Source organism: Cataglyphis hispanica, chromosome 15, assembly GCF_021464435.1.
Source record: "Cataglyphis hispanica isolate Lineage 1 chromosome 15, ULB_Chis1_1.0, whole genome shotgun sequence".
Taxonomy (NCBI): domain Eukaryota; kingdom Metazoa; phylum Arthropoda; class Insecta; order Hymenoptera; family Formicidae; genus Cataglyphis; species Cataglyphis hispanica.
The window spans coordinates 2,607,039-2,625,591 of NC_065968.1; the positions used below are offsets into that span (position 1 = coordinate 2,607,039).

The following is an 18,553-nucleotide window of genomic DNA, read 5'->3' on the forward strand; positions in this document are numbered from 1 at the left end:
GCGGGAATTTTTTACATTGCGTTTGAAGAATATTATATATCGTGCAGATTGACGTACATGGGAACACACACGTGCGCACATATTCGCATATACACATGTACACATACATGCGTCGTTTATTATCGGCTGCCAATGGGCACCTCCAGACAAGCGCAAGATGTTTTTTTTTTCTTTTCTTTTCCATGAAATTCAGTTGGAAGATACTCGTGCGATATGTAAATTATATCGAGTAACGTTCGAGTTTGAATCCAATAGAATCCGTATATTAGCGTCTCGCTATACTTTACGAAAGTACAAGTGCTTGTGACTCTGCTTGCGTTAAATCGGAGAGGAAAATCGATTTAAAAAGATATTTCAAATTTATTTTTTCCTCTTCTCGCATTACACAATTTATATATATATATGTTAGAAATAAAGCGAATAAGATAGAAATAAAATGAGCGTGTATACTGCTATGTCATGAGAAGTGGTATGATAAATGATAAAATATTGACGCTGTTTCTGTAAACGTTCGCTGAATTTTTTATCGATTAAAGAGACCGCGCATGATTACTAAAAATAATTGTAACATCCGGATATACGCAGCAGAGTTTTCCGAGCAAATTGTACAGTCGAAAGTCGACTCCATCCAATCTGAAAAGCTTGTCAATTCTGCATTCAACGTATGTGATTATAACGCAACGGACTGAGAGAGAGAGATGATTCTCGCGAGGCGATTAGTGTGTCATGCTTCGTAGTTTATAGAGATAAATCTCAACATCGTGTCTCGAGTTAAGATTACTTCTTGTTAAGCTTCGAGGAGAGAAAAATGGGAGAGGGGGAGAGGGAACGATGCCGATAATTTTCCTCCTTTAAAGATATTTCTCTTGTATATTCTCGATCGCCGCTACTCTCGAAGGTACAATTTAATGGATCCTTTTATCCGGCAATATATCGCAAGCAATACATAATTGCTGGGAGCAATAATTGAGCTACCAATGCCGTCTTCGTTTCGTTAGCGTTTCCGGGAATACATCTTTCTGATAGCAGCATACTTTGTGAAGAATCATGGAAAAAGAAATATTAATTACAATTATAAAATTATAATATTAATATGACATTATATTGAATCTTGATTGCCATTAAATGTACCTTGGAGGAAAGCGTCTGTCCTCTATTCATCAAGATGCGTGCAATACGCTTATTTCGAGCGTATTATACCGTGTCTGTATCCATTTGTGTGTGTATGCGTGTATGTATGTGTACGTGCAATTGCAACCCTTCGCGAGTAACTCTCTTCCCCTCTCCATTGTACATAGTATTTCAGCCCAATTTCTCCCCTCCCTCCCCCAATCCGCGCACGAGTAGACTTTAAGCGACACTCGAGAAAACGAAATGATTCTTGCCAAATTTTCAATGGGACGTAGGGACAAAACGACTAATTGCATTTAAAAAAAAAAAAAATCGCAAAAAAATATATTGGTATTATAAACGATTCGTATCGTATTATCTCTTCGTTATTTCGCCCACCCGCAATCTCTCAGCTGTACAGACTTTTTAATTATTAGCCTTACGATTAAGACACGATGGACCACGTGTCGTCTTGATAATCGTTAACGTAGGAAGGAAAAGCCGCAAGCATTTCAAGTGGATTCGTTTCTACTTCGAATCATTACAGTTTGTCACAATTTGCCTGTGGAAATGACAATGATTTTTGCAGCCCCTCTTTTTTTTACAAACGAGTACTCAAAATCTCTCTTTGGTTTCGTCGATAAAGATTTATTGTAATCGAACGGACGCGCGATATACACTTAGCCCGTGTAAAATTATCACAGCTCTCTGTGGTGCGCTAAGATCTAAATATTGTTACTATAAATACACGTGAACTTTTCAGAAATACACATGCCATTCGAAGTCGCGTGTATTACGTAAGTCGTGTTATATTAATTTCGAATTCTTACATTAGTCCGCGACTCTAATTCTCCACGCATTCGTGGAGTACATGTGGAATTTACATGTATATCTTGTATACAGTAAAACGTATATATATATATATTTGGCGCGCGTCATAGTTTTCCACTGTGCATTTTAATAAACATTGACAATTTCAGCGTCGATGTTGCATCGCGTTTTACGCGATACAAGTATATAAATCAGCGTACTTGGTACGCGAAGAGTTGATTTCGGTCACACGAAATTGTATATGCTATACATATATATAACAGTACAATTAATATGCAATCTTGAGATATGTGAAGTTTGTATAATTTTATCGCTTTCCTTTTATAAATATATCAATAAAAAGGTATTAAAAAATAATCTATTGTATATTTACATTTTAAAACTATCAACGCAGACTTGTGTATTACAAACGATATTTACGTGTGTAATAATTATTAGCTATAGTAATATTATGTCATTATTTTCTACATACTTAATATTTTTGTAATAATAATGCGAAAGCTTATAAAGATAACAAATTTACATGGCACGTTTGTACAATTATTAATAAATTGTATAATATGGAATTGTATTTATAGGCAGTAAGAAATTCAGACACTACACAAAGGCCCAATTGTACTAATATCGATTGAATGTAATTCGAGATTAAACTTCAATATAAATACGCACTAGTGATGTATCGTCTATTTAAAACTTTGTGTCTTTGTCTTAAGGGGCCGCGATTCTTATAATCTCTCTCTTTTTCTTATTCTCTCTCGTCGTACGAAAATATATATTCATAAAAAGTAATAATAAAAATTGTCCCTCCCTTTCTCCTTCACACAGAGGTTAATAAGATCAATTATAAAATAATTTCAATAAAAGTTGCGAATTATTTTTACAGCATACAATATTTATATATATAATTCGTTCTTGTTTGTTTAGTGACTTTTTTCATAACTTACGCAATTTATTCTATCCCTGACTTTATCTTGTATAATAATGATTTATCCTGAGAAGACTTAACCGAGGATAATGCAGATGTACTGGATGAAGAGTTCTTTGAACTTGTGGCAGTACCTGTATTTCGTTTATCTTGCTTGGCTTTCTTCATCATGTCTTTCAATCTTTTATCTGCGCTTATAATATGAATATTTGGTGTCACCTTAGTTCCAGTGCCTGCAAGAATTAATTAATTAACAGTTTAATTAAAAAGTGAAATTTATTTTTCAAATATATTACACATGCATGCGTTCATATTTACTTGAGCTTGGTTTTTTTTGTTCTTTGGATTTGCTTTCTATCACAGTTTTTGGCGAGCTTCTGTCTTTCAAAACCTAAAATATAATAATCAATATAGTAGAATATTTACATTGACATCGAGCAAGTAAAACAATTAACCCTTATTTAAATTTCTCTTGTTAAAAATTTGATAATCTCATATAAATTATAAGTACAAGTGAGTACACACACCTGAGACTTTGAACAGTTAGAGCAGTACCATACTTGTTTCGGTACATCTATCTGCGAATCCAGGATATGTGGAACGTGGCATTCCTGATGATATAAAGAATGACACTCTTGACACTCCACAAGCCTATTTCTTGCTCCAACGTCCATCCCTTTACAAATTACACATGTCAGATCGTCTTCTAGAATTTCCAGTGCCAGAGTATCGTCCGTCTGCAGGATGTCCGGTGGTGTGTCGCGTGCTGGCAGATTAACAGGGGAGCTATTCTTGCTCGATTTGCTAGAATGCTTAGATGAGCTGGAGCTTTTGCTTTTCTTACTGCTACTGCTACTGTGATCACTCAATACTGGTTCTTCCATCATATACTGAGAAACAGATGGGACACATTACATCAATTTCTATAACTTATATAAATATTTTTTATTAAACGCAATACCTTTTTATGTAGCACATTGGATAGCATTTTGGATGGCCCATACTTTTGTTTAATCGCCTCATCTAATAGAGCTCGCAGCTGTTCCGCAGAATCCTTATTAGTGGAGTGCAAAAGGCGTAGCCCCTGCGTAAATTGTGGATCCAATTCCAACTGAGTCATCTTTCAAATGTATTCTTTTCTGTCAATGCAATTTATATTAATTAATCATTACTATATATAAATAATTTACGTTTATATAAATAATTCACGAGATTGAATAAAGACGCCTTGCGATTCAAGTCACAGGTTATATTTGACAATAATAGCACATGTTTTGTATATTGAGAATTTAAATGCTCTATTTCATTAACTTTTTTCATATACAAGGAGCGAGTTACAAACGCATAATTTCTCTTTTTGAGTACAAAAAGTGTTATTCGAAAAAGGGTAAAGTCTATGCTCTTTTGTTTTTTTTATACCTTTTACACTTGCATATATTTATATCAATAATATTTTATAACAGAAAGAAAAGTGTGCAATATATAGTTTGCAGTTTAACTTACAGAAAAGAACAGTAAAATTTTAATTAATGCAAAACATATAATTAATTTAATTAATGCAAAAAACATGCATTTTTAAATAATATCTATAAAATAAATATAATATTGATACTTTTATATATTTATGACTTTATATTATCGATCACGTCAACATGCAGCGTTTTTGCTATGAAATATTACTTTATTTTAGGCAATTCTAGGTTATCGCGTGAATCTTGAACCACGTAGATGAGTTTATATCGTGTCGTAAAACTAAAGATCAGCTAAACTCGTGAAAATATCTATTGGACATGCTATATATACATATATATATGACGTTTAATCGGCAGTATAATTAAGAAAAAAAACGTATTAATCAATTTTCGAATTAAAAGTTAAATTTCAAAAATTATATTAAAAAAGAATGTATTTTTTTTATATTTACGAAAATTTATACGATAAAAAAACTTTCTCTATTCTCAACTGATTGAAAATAATGTACCCAGACATGTGGCGTATCAGGGGAATAAAATTAGCAAGAAAGTGACATAAATTAAAATTTTGAAAAGTGCGAAAATTTGAAGCTTCCAAATTTGCGAAAGTATCAGATTTTTTTTTTTTGCGAGAGGAGAAAAAAATGCATTATATGCATTCTCACCGACCGATCCGATGGATATATGCAGGATTCGCACCTGTTAAAAGGTCTCCCTGTATAGAGTCAATTTTTGGTCTTTTACCGATACTTACACAAATTTAAATTCTAAGATATCGGGAACATGACAGATGCGACAGATAATACAAATAAAAACTTCAAAAATTAAAATTTTAAAAACTTCAACTTTATTTCTCTTTCTTATTTATAGAGAAAATTACTATCTAAAAATTAATTGATGTTTTAAATCGATAAATTTGTTGATTTAATTAATAACAATTTTTGTATCAAAATTTTTAGCTTTTTTGCTGACAACAATTAATAGTAGACACAATCTGTTTTTGACATATATATATATATATATATATATATATATATATATATGTACATTAAAAGAAGAAATCATAAAAATTTTATTCGATATATTAATAACAATAAAATATAGATTAAATATAATATATTTTATATAATATTTATGATAAGTAAAAGATAAATATTGATAATAGTATTTTGTAAATATTTTTCCAATATTTTTATAAATATTTTTGATATTTATAATAAATCTTTATGATCTATTAAATTTAAGATCACAAAAATATGTATAAAATATTTACATAAATATCTATAAAATATTCGAATAATTATAAATATTTTTTATATATATTTTATAAATATTGTGTGTTGTCCATTATATTAGGTATTATATATATTTATATCGTAATCGTATATTTTATCTTGAAAATTCTTGAAATTGCACACGTTTTTTAATTCTTTCGCAAGCAAATAAATAAAAATACGTTTTATATATGTGCAAGTGTGCCCTAACTTCCATAATCCTAACGGATCCCTTCGATTTCATACCTGACTAGGTCGTCATGTATAAACCATTCGCCCTATTCACGTATCACAATCGTTCCCGCCAAAATTCCTTTCTTCTAAATCTCTCTCTTTTTTGAAGAATAATTCTATTCATTCGAAATGTGAAGATTCGCCAACAAAAGAATTTAAAAGTTTCAATTATCCTTGGATCGTTTGCGAGAACATTTCCGTTTAGCATCACATCAATTGCTCTAATAATAAAAGTACAGTACACATGGTTTATTTAATTTTCTGAGTATTATATGGCGCGTAAAAAAACGCATGTGTTCAAACGCGAATTTATTTACATAAATTTCTGCGTTTTCTTCACGATCCGAATTTCGAAAATACCGCCACTAGCCGGACGACACCTACAAATCTTGCCAGGAACTCGGAGAATGTAGGCGCATGGAGCTCGATTCCCTCTGTATGCATCCGAAATAAAATCTTGCGAAGTGAATTTGAGTGTGAGATATATAAGATGCAAAAATTTCTCGGAGAAGCTGCGAGAAATCTTTTGAAAATTCCGCAGCGTCCGCGGATGCGTATTGTCCGATGAAGAGGAGATAGCTCGAACAGCCGCAGCCGCCGATCGAGAGAGGAAGAAGAAGGCGAAAAGAGCATATAACAAAAGAGAGACGAAAATAGTTACCCTGCGGGCGACGAGTGACGATGATGACGGCGAGATGCGGCGAGCGTGGATTTCTCTCGCGCGGCTGACGGCGCATGCGCGCGCCGTCTCTCTCTCTCTCTCTCTCGCCGAATGTCAGATCGCATCGTCCCGTCTCTGTCTGCCTCGGGCGGCGCGGCGCGGCGGCGCGCGTCAAGCGACTGCGTTGATGTACGAAAAATTTTCAACCCAACAGTTGGCAGCGTTGCGTGGAAAAGAAATAAATAATCAAAGCGACCATGAAGTGACAAATAAAGTCGAGGTGGAGAGAACAATGCTCGCGCGTACGACGGCAAGGTGGACACACGTACAGTCGTACAGTTGCTGCAGCGCGCGTATGCATCGCCGTTGATCACCCGGGATCGCCCGCGTCGCGATCGTGCGTATCCTCGCGGCGTCAACGGCGCCGCGCACCCGTCGATCGCCCGCTACTCCGCCACCGCTCGGCGACACACAGCAGCCGGAGAGCGGAGAGGCGCGCTATGCGCTCACCGTGGAGGCGAGGGTGATATACACACTCGGTATTCGTTTTACTGCGCGCGTGGGGACTTGCCATCGCGCTCTCGGTGCTGCTTCCAAAGCGGTATCTGGATTGGCGAACTCGGCCGAATCGGCCTCTGTATCCAGGTGGTGTGCGTGCTAGCTTCGCAGCATCCCTCCAGTCACGGTGAAGATAAATAATCGGCGAGATAGATCGCAGCATCCCCCCTCCTCCTCCCCCCATCTTCGCTGGTGACGAGTCGCGATAGCGATGTTTAGAGCCTCGAGAGGGTTCGTTGGTGACGTCTGGTGAACGTGTCCCCGACTCCCGGTTGACATCCGTGCATACGGTCGACGTTAACCTCTTTTCTCACTCTGTGTGCCGCGCGCAGCCAGCGCGTCGCGGACGCGAACTAGTGTCAGCTGGTGCTAGTGGCCATGCCTCTTCCTTTCCCGCTGTTCAGCAACAATAGCAGCAACAACGAGGTTTGACACGCTAGGTCGTTCGCGCACGCGACACGCTCCAATCATGAAAACGGAAAAGAAGCCCAACGAGCCCAGCTGTTGTCCACCTACCACAGTTGTCAAGGATGAGCCTGACACTGATCCGGTTAAGATTAAGGAAGAAGCCACGGGTAGTAACGACGATACAACTGGAGAGGATACGGCGGAGTGCTCAAGGGATCCCTGTATCGATACGTCTAACGGCGAAGGTACAATGTCTGGGGAGAATCAGAATGCCAATGGGAATCAGTCGATCCTGAATTCAGTTAAACAAGAGGGAGACCCTAACAATCCCAGCGATGAGCTACCTGGTAACATCAATTTATTTCTATAATTTTTATATTCCATGAATATCTTATTTACACTCTATTTATTGCGCTCTTGTATATCTTATGTTGGATTAATCAAGTTATTATTTTTTTTTTTCTTATAGATTATAATGAATATATTATTACAGCAGACAGCATTCAACCGCTTGTTAGTAATGTTGTGGGAAAACAGATGGGAACTGGTGCGAGCAGTGGCGATACTCAGTATATGCAACAGCAGAACCACGTTTTTGTATTTTCTACGCAGTTAGCGAATGCAGCAGCAGACGTAATATCGAGAGGCGAATGTCCATCGCTCATTGCTTATCATTTAGAACACCCAGCCACTAAAAAATTTTTGGAGGTATATTATATGCGATTGAATTTATTTTTTAATAATACTCTTTGTAAATTCTTTATTATATTCACGAGCAACACTTTTGCAGCATTTTTTGTTGTAAAAATTTTGCATTTCTCTATCAAAATAGTATTATTTAATTAATAGTACTAATTATGCATTATTAATTTTTTTATATCCTCATTATTCATCTGTATATCTATTTATTTTTGATTTACAATTCATTTCCAACATAGATATTTTGTACAATATGTTATTTTTAGTAATATACTTTTTTTGTATGTTACATGTTATCATTTATTTATCATTAATACATATTTATCGTTTTTATTGTTTTAGAAACATCCAAATATCACAGCGAAATTAAATTCTCGCTTCAATTCTGCTCAATGCGTAAATAATATTGCTATGATGAAACAGAAAGGTCATCAGGGAAATGCAAATAATACTTTCTCGAATGAACAACCTCTGGATTTACCAGCATTAGATCCAAATGCTCCACAGTTTTGGAACGAACAACCCAACTTGCGAAACATAAATGGTGGAAATTCTCTCGGTAATACCGAGCCATCACTCGATGATGGAAATCTAGACGTAGTGCCTTGCCTTGTGCCGAATTCACCTGGTAATTCAGGTAATTTTTATTACATTTGTCGATTATCCTAATTCATAATTTATATGAGAATTAATTTAATTCATCCTTTTTTTTTACCTCGCAGCCAATCCTCAATCCGCTAATAATGCTACCATGGGCCACAGTCCAAATTTGTTAGGTGGCACAACGAGTCCAGGCCCAGGAAGTTTACAACCATCGCTTCAGGGTGTCAAAGTTCCAGACGAAAATTTGACACCGAGACAAAGGCAGCACAGAGAAGTTCAATTAGCGACCTTGCGAAAAATGCAGTTGATGTTGTTTAAGGACGAACAATCTGGCAACCCTTTGGCGGACACAACACAAGGAACGGCGGTGTCGTGTTCTACCACGAATGTTCCTCCTATTGGTCCCGTATCAAATCAATGTTCACCGTCTATGGATTGGCATAAGTTGCAGCATCAATTTCTCGATGGAAAGAATAAAGTATGTATTCTTTGTGCGTGATAATTTCAACTCGAGCACAAAATTATGGAATATCTATAACAAAAACATCATTATTACAGGCAACGGTTGGTAATCCGGGCGTACCGTTGCGCGGTGCTAACATGGTCAGTGGGGTACCGCGAAGTCAAGGCCCACCACCTCCGTATCATCAGACGACACGATCCGCCAGTGTACCGATCGCGATTCAAAGTCCAAATCCGTCGTCGCCCAACAATCCGACTAGCAATCTGTCGCTACCGTCACCGCGCGCGAGTTCTGCTTTGAATTCGCCAGCGGATTGTAACAGACAGTTCCAGCTGGGTAATCAGAGGACCAGTCACCTGCCGGGACAAAGTCCGACGAGTCAGGATTCTCCGAATCCGGTCGCGACAGCAACCGTTTCGACGACACGATTAAACCATAGTAATCCAGGAACACCGGTCTCTCATTCTCATATCGCTGCTCTCAGTCCTAGCGGCACTAATGCTCAAAAGGATACTTCTCTCGATTTTCCTACCAATCAACAACCAAATGGTAAGTGGACTGGTAAAATCAAACCGGTAATGGATTGGTACAGATTGGTAAGGATAAGGAGCAGAGGTATGTTTTTTTTTTTATTTTTTTTTTATTTTTTGAATAAATTTATTGCTGCGCATAAAGTTCAACGCTTTTGTGAATTTCATATGATTTCTAAGTTTGATTTATTCTTTTGATTTAGTGGATGGTATGTTTTGCCGAACGTTACAATCCTTAGCTCAACAGAAGCAGCAACATCCCGGAACCGCAATGACCGTGAAAGAAGCAAATTTAATGCCAGTGCCGAGCCCCCTTCAACTTCAATATCTTAACACGTTTGAAGGACAAGAATTGACTATTCAGAAACAACCTAATACAAGTCTGAAAGATGGCAATTCGTCTACGTAAGTATCCCCTTCTTCCATTTCTCTTCTCTATTCTTTCATTAATTTATGAGCAAAACGCAAACTCTCTTTTTAGTGTGAGATTATATTTTGATTAATAATCATATAACTTGTATAACTATTATAATGCTGTCTTTTTTTTAATGGCAACAGAAATACAGGCAACTCTTCAGAGATGTCCAATAGAATCTTGGCGGGAAATCTTGATAACAACAATCAATTCCCTACTAGATCGGAGGGCGCGAGTCCGGTACAAATGGACAGTATGAACCGAGGCTTTGCAGGTTCCTTGCATAGTCCTCACACGCCGCATACACCGCACACACCAGGTAGCGCTGCACCGCATACTCCAGTGGATCCCGCGAAACCGGGCAACAAGTCCAGCGCGAGTGCACAGAATAGTCCGACGCCGCATAACACCAGTATACCTGACAGTATGGGTCCTCCACGAACGGTGCCGGCGTCACCTACTATGAAACCCGACACATCGCCACCATGCGTAAAAGATGTTCAACAGCAGCAACAACAAACGCAATCGCAGCAACAATCGCAACAACAACAACCCACAGTGAATCCAAATAATTCTGGTAACACAACAGTGTCGTCGTTGAGCAGCGGCGGACCTGGGGGCGGACCTGGCGGTGGCGCCTCGTTCGCTTGCGGCAGGCCATCCATAAACGTGAGTCAACCATCCGACAATGTGCCTCTCAATCCCAACAACATAGTCGGCGGACGACTTGGTGGCTTAAACACCATGAGTACAAATCACTTTGACCCGATAACGTCTCTGGCACAGATGAGCCAGCAGCTCACAAATACGGCGGCTAGCAATTCGCTGGGAAATGAACCCATGCATTCTGGCAATGCTGCTGGCATGATGCCGTTCGGCAATCCGCACGCCGCCGGTATGCATATGATGCAGATGGGCGGCGAGATGAACGGTGGCTGTCATATGGGCGCGAGCAGCGGTGAACCTGGTGGCGGTGAGGTCGGCGGGATGTGCATGGGTCTCGCAGGTCCGCCAACGAGCTACAGCCCCACTACTTCGCACACGGGCAGCCCCGGAATTCCCAGCAAAATGGGAGGACACTCGATGATGGGTGGTCATGGAATGATGGGCGGTCATTCGGGTACCGGCGGCTCAGCTGGCGGCGCTTATCCCGGCGGCGATCCCGGTCACGGACCTCCACCGAGATTGATGACCGGGCCGCATGGAATGGGCGGTCCGAGTCCGTATAACGGCGCGAGCGTTCAAGTAAAGCCCAACGCGCCTAACACCATACAGTACTTGCCGGCCAGGCCGAATGTCGGTCACGCGCCACCCCGTGGCCCACCAAGTCTAGACTTCCTTCAGCGATTTACCAATCCACTATCCAATATGGATTCAAAGATGGGCGGTTCGCCTTCCATGAATCTACAGTACTTCCCAAATGGCTGCGTGCCGAACAACATGGGGGGTCCACACAGCGGTATGCCGTCCAGCATGAATACCACCGGGATCCCCGGCATGGGCGGCTCGCCCAGGATGGACGGTCAGTCCATGAACACTTCCAGCACTATACACCCGTCCATGAGACCATCGGTCAGCAATATGCGACCGCAGTCGAATCTGATGCGGATGCAGCACATGGTAGGCGGCGGCGTCTTCCCGGGCGGCTCCATGGATCCCGACAAAGTCTTCCCGCCCGACATGGTGCCGCAGAATCTGCCGAATCAACCGAATCCGGCGGGCATGTACGGTGTATCCGGCAACAAGGCCAGCCCGATGGGACTGGGACCGCCGCCCGAAGCTACTCAACCACTACCGCCGAGTATGGGCGGCGCGACCGGCAATTTCAAGAACAATCCGTTTGGCAGCGGACCAAGTATGTCCGATCCGAATTATGCTCAACAGTTTCACAACTTCCAACAACAGCTTTACGCCACCGGTACCAGAGGCAGCGGACCGCCACATCCTAATTTGCATCCGCCGCCAAACTCACACTCACATCAGCAGTTTTTCATGCCGAAATAAAAAAAGGAAAGAAGAAAGAAAAACTGCTCGGTGTTGATTGATCCATATCGCGACGATGACGACGACGATTTTACGGTGGCCTTTCAGAGTGTCCCTCTCTTTTTCTCTCTTCCGCTCTCTTTCTATCTTTCATCTCTATCAGGGAGATGTTTCTATTATAACTCAAGTTAATTCTGGAAGTGTAAACTGTGCTATAGATATATAGCAAAGCACTCTTCTAAAGGACAGAGAAAATTAATGATAGTTATCGACGAGTATGGTTGACAGCTATCTTCGAGGATAATCTTCATGATTGGCGTGCGAAAATTTTAAATTTTATTCTTGATTTGTTGTGGCGTTATTTACGTATATATTATACCCAAGTTTTTTCTTCTTTTTTTTCTCTTTTAATTTGTTGATAACGACACTGGTCGCGTATTTCTAAAAAAAATGTTATTCCGATAAATCTTAATAGTATCGTTTTTTTCACCTAAATTTTTTAGATCCTGTCTGTAAATTGTGTAATGGAGACATGGAGTACTCGCCTACGTGTAAATACCGATGTACAATCCGATGTTTTTTTTTACTTTTTCCTTTTTTTTTTATAAGTCGTTATATTTCGACCGAGGAGCAGATTGTTAGATTAAGAAATACGTTATTGTAACTAGAGTGTAAAAAGAAAGAGAAAGAGAAAGAAAACAAGCGAGATCTCCTCTCTTTTCTTCGCGTTTCGTTTATAACGGTTTGTTCAGAATAAAATAACAATTGTGCGTACGGTACGACGAGCGAGGGGATTCTGGTACACCGGTGCCGCGTAATTCATCCTTCCTTTATCACTAAAATACTTAAAACACAGTCAAACAAGCTCAAATTTATTATTGTACATATATACCATATACATATTATACATATTATATATATATACATATATATATATATATATATATATATATATATATATATATATATATATATTATATATATATACACCTGTTGCAACATAATCCTTCAATATCGCCCGTCCCTTACGCTCCTTCATCGATCCTCCCTTATGACCAACTCTGTGCATAATCATGACCTTTTACCCGTTTTCCTCACCCTTTATCTGTAGCTTACGACATAAGAAGTAATTGACTAAGAACAATTATGTTGTTGATGAATGATTTTTATTATAAATGAAAAATAAAGATATTTACAAGAAGTCAGTACGATATTTGATCGATTTACGATTCAACAACGGCCATAGGAGTTCGCGACAATTCGCAAAATGCGACTGATTTAAAAAAAAAAGGAAAACCTCTCTAATTTCTCCTTTTCTCAAAGAGTAAGCATAGGCTATTTTTTTCTTTCAATTTACTCGAATCTGTGATAGTCAAAGCAAGAGAACGTATTCTCCCTTTCAGTCTCTCTTAAAAAAAAAAAAAAAACGAATAATACATCTGCTTTGTTTTGGAGAATAATTCTTTAATACTACATTTCACGATTGTATTTATTTAATCTGAATAAATTTATGCATAGATAAAATATGATGTAAAAAGAGAGAGAGAGAGACACAAGGGGACAAAAGAAGAAAAGTAAATTTCTTCCTTCCGGCAGCTTGAGCAATACGAAGCAGAGTGACACATCGACATATTTTACGTTTGTGATAAAAAGTAATGGGAATCTTAGAACACTGCGGCGACGGACCTGCGCAGAGCGTTAACACCATCTTTTACATAGGAGTAAGATCTTTTTCTACAATGTCATATTTAGCTTGTAAAACGAGCTCTGTGTATAATTTCTTCTATAGATTCATGTTGGAATTATCAATCTTGTATTTCGTTCTAGCAAAACATACTACTTGCGCTCAAGTATGTCTGTCGCTGAATTCTGCTAATCGCCAACAACGATACACTCGCGCAAATAGAAGACCTAACATTTCGCTTCCTTAGGATCAACAAGAAGTTACGAGCTCAATTATAAATGTAAAACTTATTGTTAGTCGATTCCTTTGTAATAAGTCACATATTATCGGCCACTTTATATATCCAAAGGTGCGTACTAAATTACTAAATCTTGTTGCGTTGTGTATATCTCTTAGTTGCCAAGAACTGGTTGCGTCTCTTTCGAGTCTCCTGTTAACCTGTTAAAAAAAAAAAAGAAGTCATACATCGAATGAGAAGCGTGTTCGCGCTTCTTAAAAGTTTGTTACGTTTAAAATAATCTCTATTCGATGTCTTTACGCGATATATCTAGATATATAATCGCAATAAAAGCAAGCTTATACTTTAAGTCTTAAGGATCTGGGACTATACATTATTTAGCAATAACTCATCACACTGTATGCTGTCTGCAACTGATCATCATAATCAATTTTATACCCGAAACCCAAGTCAAACCTGTCCTTCTGTACAGCCTTTCATTGGTTGGATGTGCCTGAATCGCGCCGATCATCTCCGTTTCTGTAAATAGGTTTTATGTCTTATAATTTTTTTTTTTAAATACAGATTTATATTTAATTTAACATAAGAAAGCGAAATTATGTTATGTTCAATGATATTGAAATAACATTCTAAGTAACAGATATATTTTGCATTGCATTACCGCTATTAATTACCTTGACCGTTGCGCTTCTGACATGGTACTCCCGTTCGTACTAAAAAAAAATAAAAAAAAATAAAAAAAAAAAATAGAAATTTACAATATTTTATAATTAAAATACTGTACTACAAAGTACTACAAAACTAACAATACTGTATATTACCTGTTTTTCGCTGGTACAAAATCATCCCATTCGCTAAGATCGTATTTAGATAAATCACCATCCTCTTCTTCTTCCTCGTCCTCTTCCTCTTCATCCTCCTGTAATTTATAAAATATTAATTAAACATTTGAAGCATTTTTAAATATCGCAATTAAAGAGTGCAAATTTATTTCTTTTCGTCTCTTCTGATATCACACTTCAATCTATATCACTTTCAAGTTACGTTTACGTTAACATTTTCTTCTTGCTCCTCTTCGTCCACTTCATCTTTTTCCTCCTTATCTCTAGGTTTACTACGCAATGGGCTGCTGTATTTAGAATCCTTGGAATCATCGTCAGAATTCTTTTCAAGTTTCCGCTTTTTCTTGCGCCGTCCAAACTCGTCATATTCATCGTCGTCATCTCGCCTCTCCTTGTATTCGACGACTCCTCGATCGTTATATCCACCTCCGTATCCTGTGCGTTCCTCTATCTCGCCGAACTTTGGGGCATTGCACATATTGCACTGCTGTCGGCGAGCCCAGTTGACATTACCGCATTTGCTACATTGCCAATCGTCCGCGCTGCAATAAAGATTTTGCACTTAATTATCACATTAATTATCAAAATTTATACATATCTTATCCTATGGTAATCTTTGTATACACACACACATACACACATGCAAGATTTAATTGTAAAACAATATATATCCTGTGTTTGTGTGTTATCTATTTTTACATATATATTTAATATTAAAAATTGACATTTTGACATTGATTCTAGTAATATAATGTACATACTATTAAAATTTAAATATGTTAGTAACATAAATAGACAGATAAAGTCAGTTTACTCTAAATATTTGTCCTTAATTTTTACTCCATTTTTTTATGTGTAGCTATTATTCGCCAACTATACAACAAACTTATTTTTACACATGTATAATTCATTTTTTTAAAACTTAATAAGAAATGACTCTATATAATAAAAAATGCTGAAGATGATATTACCTAAAGAGACCTCTACTCTTTTCCGCGGCTGCTTTTCCAATTTCTTGACCCAATTTTTTCTTCTTTGGACATTCACTTCTATCTGTATCAAAAGATTGTTAAATAAAAAATATCTATGCTTTGCATTTATGTTAAATAAATCTAATAATATTCCAATATTCAACATCTCTCTAAATCTCAGTTCTTTTTTTTTTATTTAAAACATGCATTTAAAATAGCATTCTAGGTTTATAAATTAATATAAACTAATGTTACTACAGCTTAAAAAACAACTTAACATAATAGTAGCGTTTCTACTCTGCATAATTGCATACCTTTTCCACAACGATTGCAGGAATTTCTCCTGGCAAAATTCACATTGGCACATCTAGAAGAAAAAAAAAACGAGAGATTAAAAAATCACGTATATCGATTCCAATTTGTAGCATATAAAATACTTGGGCGTGAGTATAAGGTATCGACGAGTCGTAGTGAAATTATACGCACTGAGAGTCAGGACAGATCCAGTCACCCTCGTTGACGCTACGCTGATTTTCGTCGTCCACTTTAGCATCCATCACGTTGTTTACGTTCGCCGCGTCGATTGTAACTGCCTTGTAGAGCTCTCCTCTGCGACTCCGACAAGGGCCGTTTTGTGCTCCGCTTCGCTCGGTCTAACCTTCGAAGCGGTCTTCTGTTCGACGAACACCCGCTTATCAGTTTACACTATACCGTACCCGTGCAGGATCGTCGTCGAATCAACCGCTACTTGACGCGCCGTAGCTACTGCATCCTGGACAGGGATCCGGCCTATCCAACGGAGGAGGCTGCGACGAGTGGCATTAGAGCCGCGGTGATTAGCCAGCAGCGTAGAGAGATCGTACGACTCGGATGAACGCGACGTGATATCTGATGATCGTGTGCACGCACGAAATACGCAGCAATGCCGACATTCTCCGTCACGGACTCGCGAATTCCCTACATTTTTCTCCCCCCCCCCACCCCCTCCCCCTCGCCCGAGCCGCGAATGTAAAGGTACAATACTTTTTCTCTCTATCTTTTTTTTTCGAATTGTCATCCCGCGAGGAGTGTAAATAGATAATGAGATTGTATAATTTCCTCTCTGATTCAAGCGGAAAAGACACGTGCATTGTTTATGTAACGTGTTACATTGTTGCTATTGACATATGGTGATAGGCGGATTTATTTAGGCCTCGTTCACACAAAGAGTCAGAGTTTCCAATGATATCGAAATATTCTTCTGTCAGTTTCCCCTCTTATATGTAGTTTCATTGTCATGGGTGCAGTGTGACGTTTTCTAAAAAAATGACAATTGGTTAGAAACGTCAAAATGTTAAGATGAGGCGTGGAGAATTGCGAGTAAAGAAGACGAAAGTCAGAAACAAACCCGCTTTGACCAAAGTAATTTATTTTTGTCTCATTAAAAACTTAGACGTTGGAATGCAACTTCCACACGTGCGTGTGTGTGTGTGAGATGGGTATAATATGTAAAACTACACGCTACGATATTTATAACTATATATATGCTTTTTTATATATGATTCCTCGCTGTCACGCACACACACACGCGCACACACACACACACACACACACACATATATATATATATATATATGGTGTGTGTGTATAATATATGTGATAATAGAATAATGGCGGCTTAATTAATGTTCGATAACGATAATTAAACCTCCCATGCGTCAACTGTCACGATCTATGTCATCCCCTGCGTTGATTTTCTTTTCCTTTACATTATTCGCCCAAAATACATGACATACACATGTGATACAAGAAATAAATATAAATATATATCTTTTTGGAACTTTTCAATTTATAAAATCAAAACCGCGTCTTTCGGTTGTCAAATGATATAATTTTATAATTATGTAACGTGAGAAAATCTGCGGTTTTCAATGCAACGATTTTGTCTTTCAAACATTTCTCTACATTTCTTTCTCAATCGCACTCAGTCGCACTTTGTAATTATTATTTAACACTTCGTTATATATCTTGTTCCTTATCATTCCATTCGGATGAATTTTCGTTCGCATCCCGGCTCATTGCATTTCTGTTTTTTTATTTACTCAAACATCTGGACGTATATTTACAAAATTTACAGAGCGAGTTCAATTCCGCCCGAGCAAATTTCGGTGCAAAGTATCATTACGTTCCTCAGTGTCATCGTTGCATTGAGAAGAACGAGTGAAGAGACCTGTACTTTTTTTTGATATAACATACAGGATGTCTCATGAAGAGCGTAACAACATTTGAGGGTAAATTCTTGAGATTATTTTTAAATGATTTTTCTTCAACAAAAATGTCATCAATGAGAGAGGTCAACATTTTCTTTTAATGACAAGTTTCCAATTTTTTCCATCATATATCTTTGTAACTAGGTCTTAAATTAAAATTCTCTCTCTCTCTCTCTATTAAAGTTAACTCTATTTGAAATTAATTAACTAAAGAAGGTAATTTCAACTCTCTATAAAGTTTAGTTCGTAAAAAGCTTACAACACAGAAATTATTGATGCCTTGATATTTTTGAGGAAAAATCATCTTAAAATGATCTCAAGAATTTACCCTTAAGCGTTGTTACGGTCTTTACGGAATACCCTTACAGGACATATAATATACAGGATGTCCTAGACCACTCCT

The 18,553-nt window shown here is 37.9% G+C and overlaps 3 protein-coding genes across 17 annotated transcripts; 1 reads left to right on the top strand and 2 right to left on the bottom strand.

The window, feature by feature from the left end:
- Positions 1 to 1,204: 1,204 nt before the first annotated feature.
- LOC126854977 (integrator complex subunit 12) lies at positions 1,205 to 4,645 on the bottom strand. Of its 3 annotated transcripts, none has more exons than XM_050602207.1 (5): positions 4,547 to 4,645; positions 3,828 to 4,005; positions 3,394 to 3,756; positions 3,185 to 3,257; positions 1,205 to 3,099 (listed from the first exon to the last, which is right to left on the bottom strand). In XM_050602207.1, the coding sequence occupies exons 2-5, from the start codon at positions 3,984 to 3,986 to the stop codon at positions 2,891 to 2,893; spliced, it is 804 nt and encodes a 267-aa protein (XP_050458164.1). In that variant the 5' UTR covers positions 3,987 to 4,005; positions 4,547 to 4,645; the 3' UTR covers positions 1,205 to 2,890. The 3 variants fall into 3 exon arrangements, with proteins under 3 accessions (XP_050458164.1, XP_050458163.1, XP_050458165.1); XM_050602206.1 differs by having other exon boundaries at positions 4,479 to 4,625; XM_050602208.1 differs by lacking the exon at positions 4,547 to 4,645 and adding an exon at positions 4,370 to 4,516.
- Positions 4,646 to 6,719: 2,074 nt separating this feature from the next.
- LOC126854971 (protein BCL9 homolog) lies at positions 6,720 to 13,112 on the top strand. 5 transcript variants are annotated; one of them, XM_050602194.1, is made up of 7 exons: positions 6,720 to 7,820; positions 7,943 to 8,181; positions 8,515 to 8,809; positions 8,895 to 9,253; positions 9,334 to 9,853; positions 9,972 to 10,173; positions 10,327 to 13,112. In XM_050602194.1, the coding sequence occupies exons 1-7, from the start codon at positions 7,535 to 7,537 to the stop codon at positions 12,185 to 12,187; spliced, it is 3,762 nt and encodes a 1,253-aa protein (XP_050458151.1). In that variant the 5' UTR covers positions 6,720 to 7,534; the 3' UTR covers positions 12,188 to 13,112. The 5 variants fall into 5 exon arrangements, with proteins under 5 accessions (XP_050458151.1, XP_050458153.1, XP_050458154.1 ...); XM_050602196.1 differs by having other exon boundaries at positions 7,970 to 8,181; XM_050602197.1 differs by having other exon boundaries at positions 6,721 to 7,820; positions 9,334 to 9,787.
- A 198-nt stretch (positions 13,113 to 13,310) lies between these two features.
- On the bottom strand, positions 13,311 to 16,863 carry LOC126854978 (zinc finger Ran-binding domain-containing protein 2-like). Of its 9 annotated transcripts, none has more exons than XR_007688173.1 (8): positions 16,388 to 16,861; positions 16,216 to 16,268; positions 15,902 to 15,983; positions 15,133 to 15,472; positions 14,910 to 15,007; positions 14,750 to 14,801; positions 14,545 to 14,607; positions 13,311 to 14,288 (listed from the first exon to the last, which is right to left on the bottom strand). XR_007688173.1 is itself a non-coding variant. In XM_050602211.1 (8 exons), the coding sequence occupies exons 1-7, from the start codon at positions 16,456 to 16,458 to the stop codon at positions 14,565 to 14,567; spliced, it is 726 nt and encodes a 241-aa protein (XP_050458168.1). In that variant the 5' UTR covers positions 16,459 to 16,860; the 3' UTR covers positions 13,311 to 14,288; positions 14,545 to 14,564. The 9 variants fall into 9 exon arrangements, 7 of the variants coding, with proteins under 7 accessions (XP_050458168.1, XP_050458172.1, XP_050458170.1 ...); XR_007688172.1 differs by having other exon boundaries at positions 14,461 to 14,607; positions 14,763 to 14,801; positions 16,388 to 16,859; XM_050602211.1 differs by having other exon boundaries at positions 14,763 to 14,801; positions 16,388 to 16,860.
- Positions 16,864 to 18,553: the final 1,690 nt, after the last annotated feature.

Excerpts from the sequence above, each read along its gene's own strand:
- LOC126854977 (XM_050602207.1), bottom strand. The coding sequence starts at position 3,986 with ATGACTCAGTTGGAATTGGATCCACAATTTACGCAGGGGCTACGCCTT. Across the intron at positions 3,757-3,827 it reads CCAATGTGCTACATAAAAAG|TATATGATGGAAGAACCAGT; the intron begins GTATTGCGTTTA and ends TCTGTTTCTCAG. Across the intron at positions 3,258-3,393 it reads CTAACTGTTCAAAGTCTCAG|GTTTTGAAAGACAGAAGCTC; the intron begins GTGTGTGTACTC and ends ATTATATTTTAG.
- LOC126854971 (XM_050602194.1), top strand. The coding sequence starts at position 7,535 with ATGAAAACGGAAAAGAAGCCCAACGAGCCCAGCTGTTGTCCACCTACC. Across the intron at positions 7,821-7,942 it reads TCCCAGCGATGAGCTACCTG|ATTATAATGAATATATTATT; the intron begins GTAACATCAATT and ends TTTTTCTTATAG. Across the intron at positions 9,854-9,971 it reads GGTAAGGATAAGGAGCAGAG|TGGATGGTATGTTTTGCCGA; the intron begins GTATGTTTTTTT and ends CTTTTGATTTAG.
- LOC126854978 (XM_050602211.1), bottom strand. The coding sequence starts at position 16,458 with ATGGATGCTAAAGTGGACGACGAAAATCAGCGTAGCGTCAACGAGGGT. Across the intron at positions 16,269-16,387 it reads TGGATCTGTCCTGACTCTCA|ATGTGCCAATGTGAATTTTG; the intron begins GTGCGTATAATT and ends TTTTTCTTCTAG. Across the intron at positions 15,008-15,132 it reads AAGAAAATGTTAACGTAAAC|GAGGATGAAGAGGAAGAGGA; the intron begins GTAACTTGAAAG and ends TATAAATTACAG.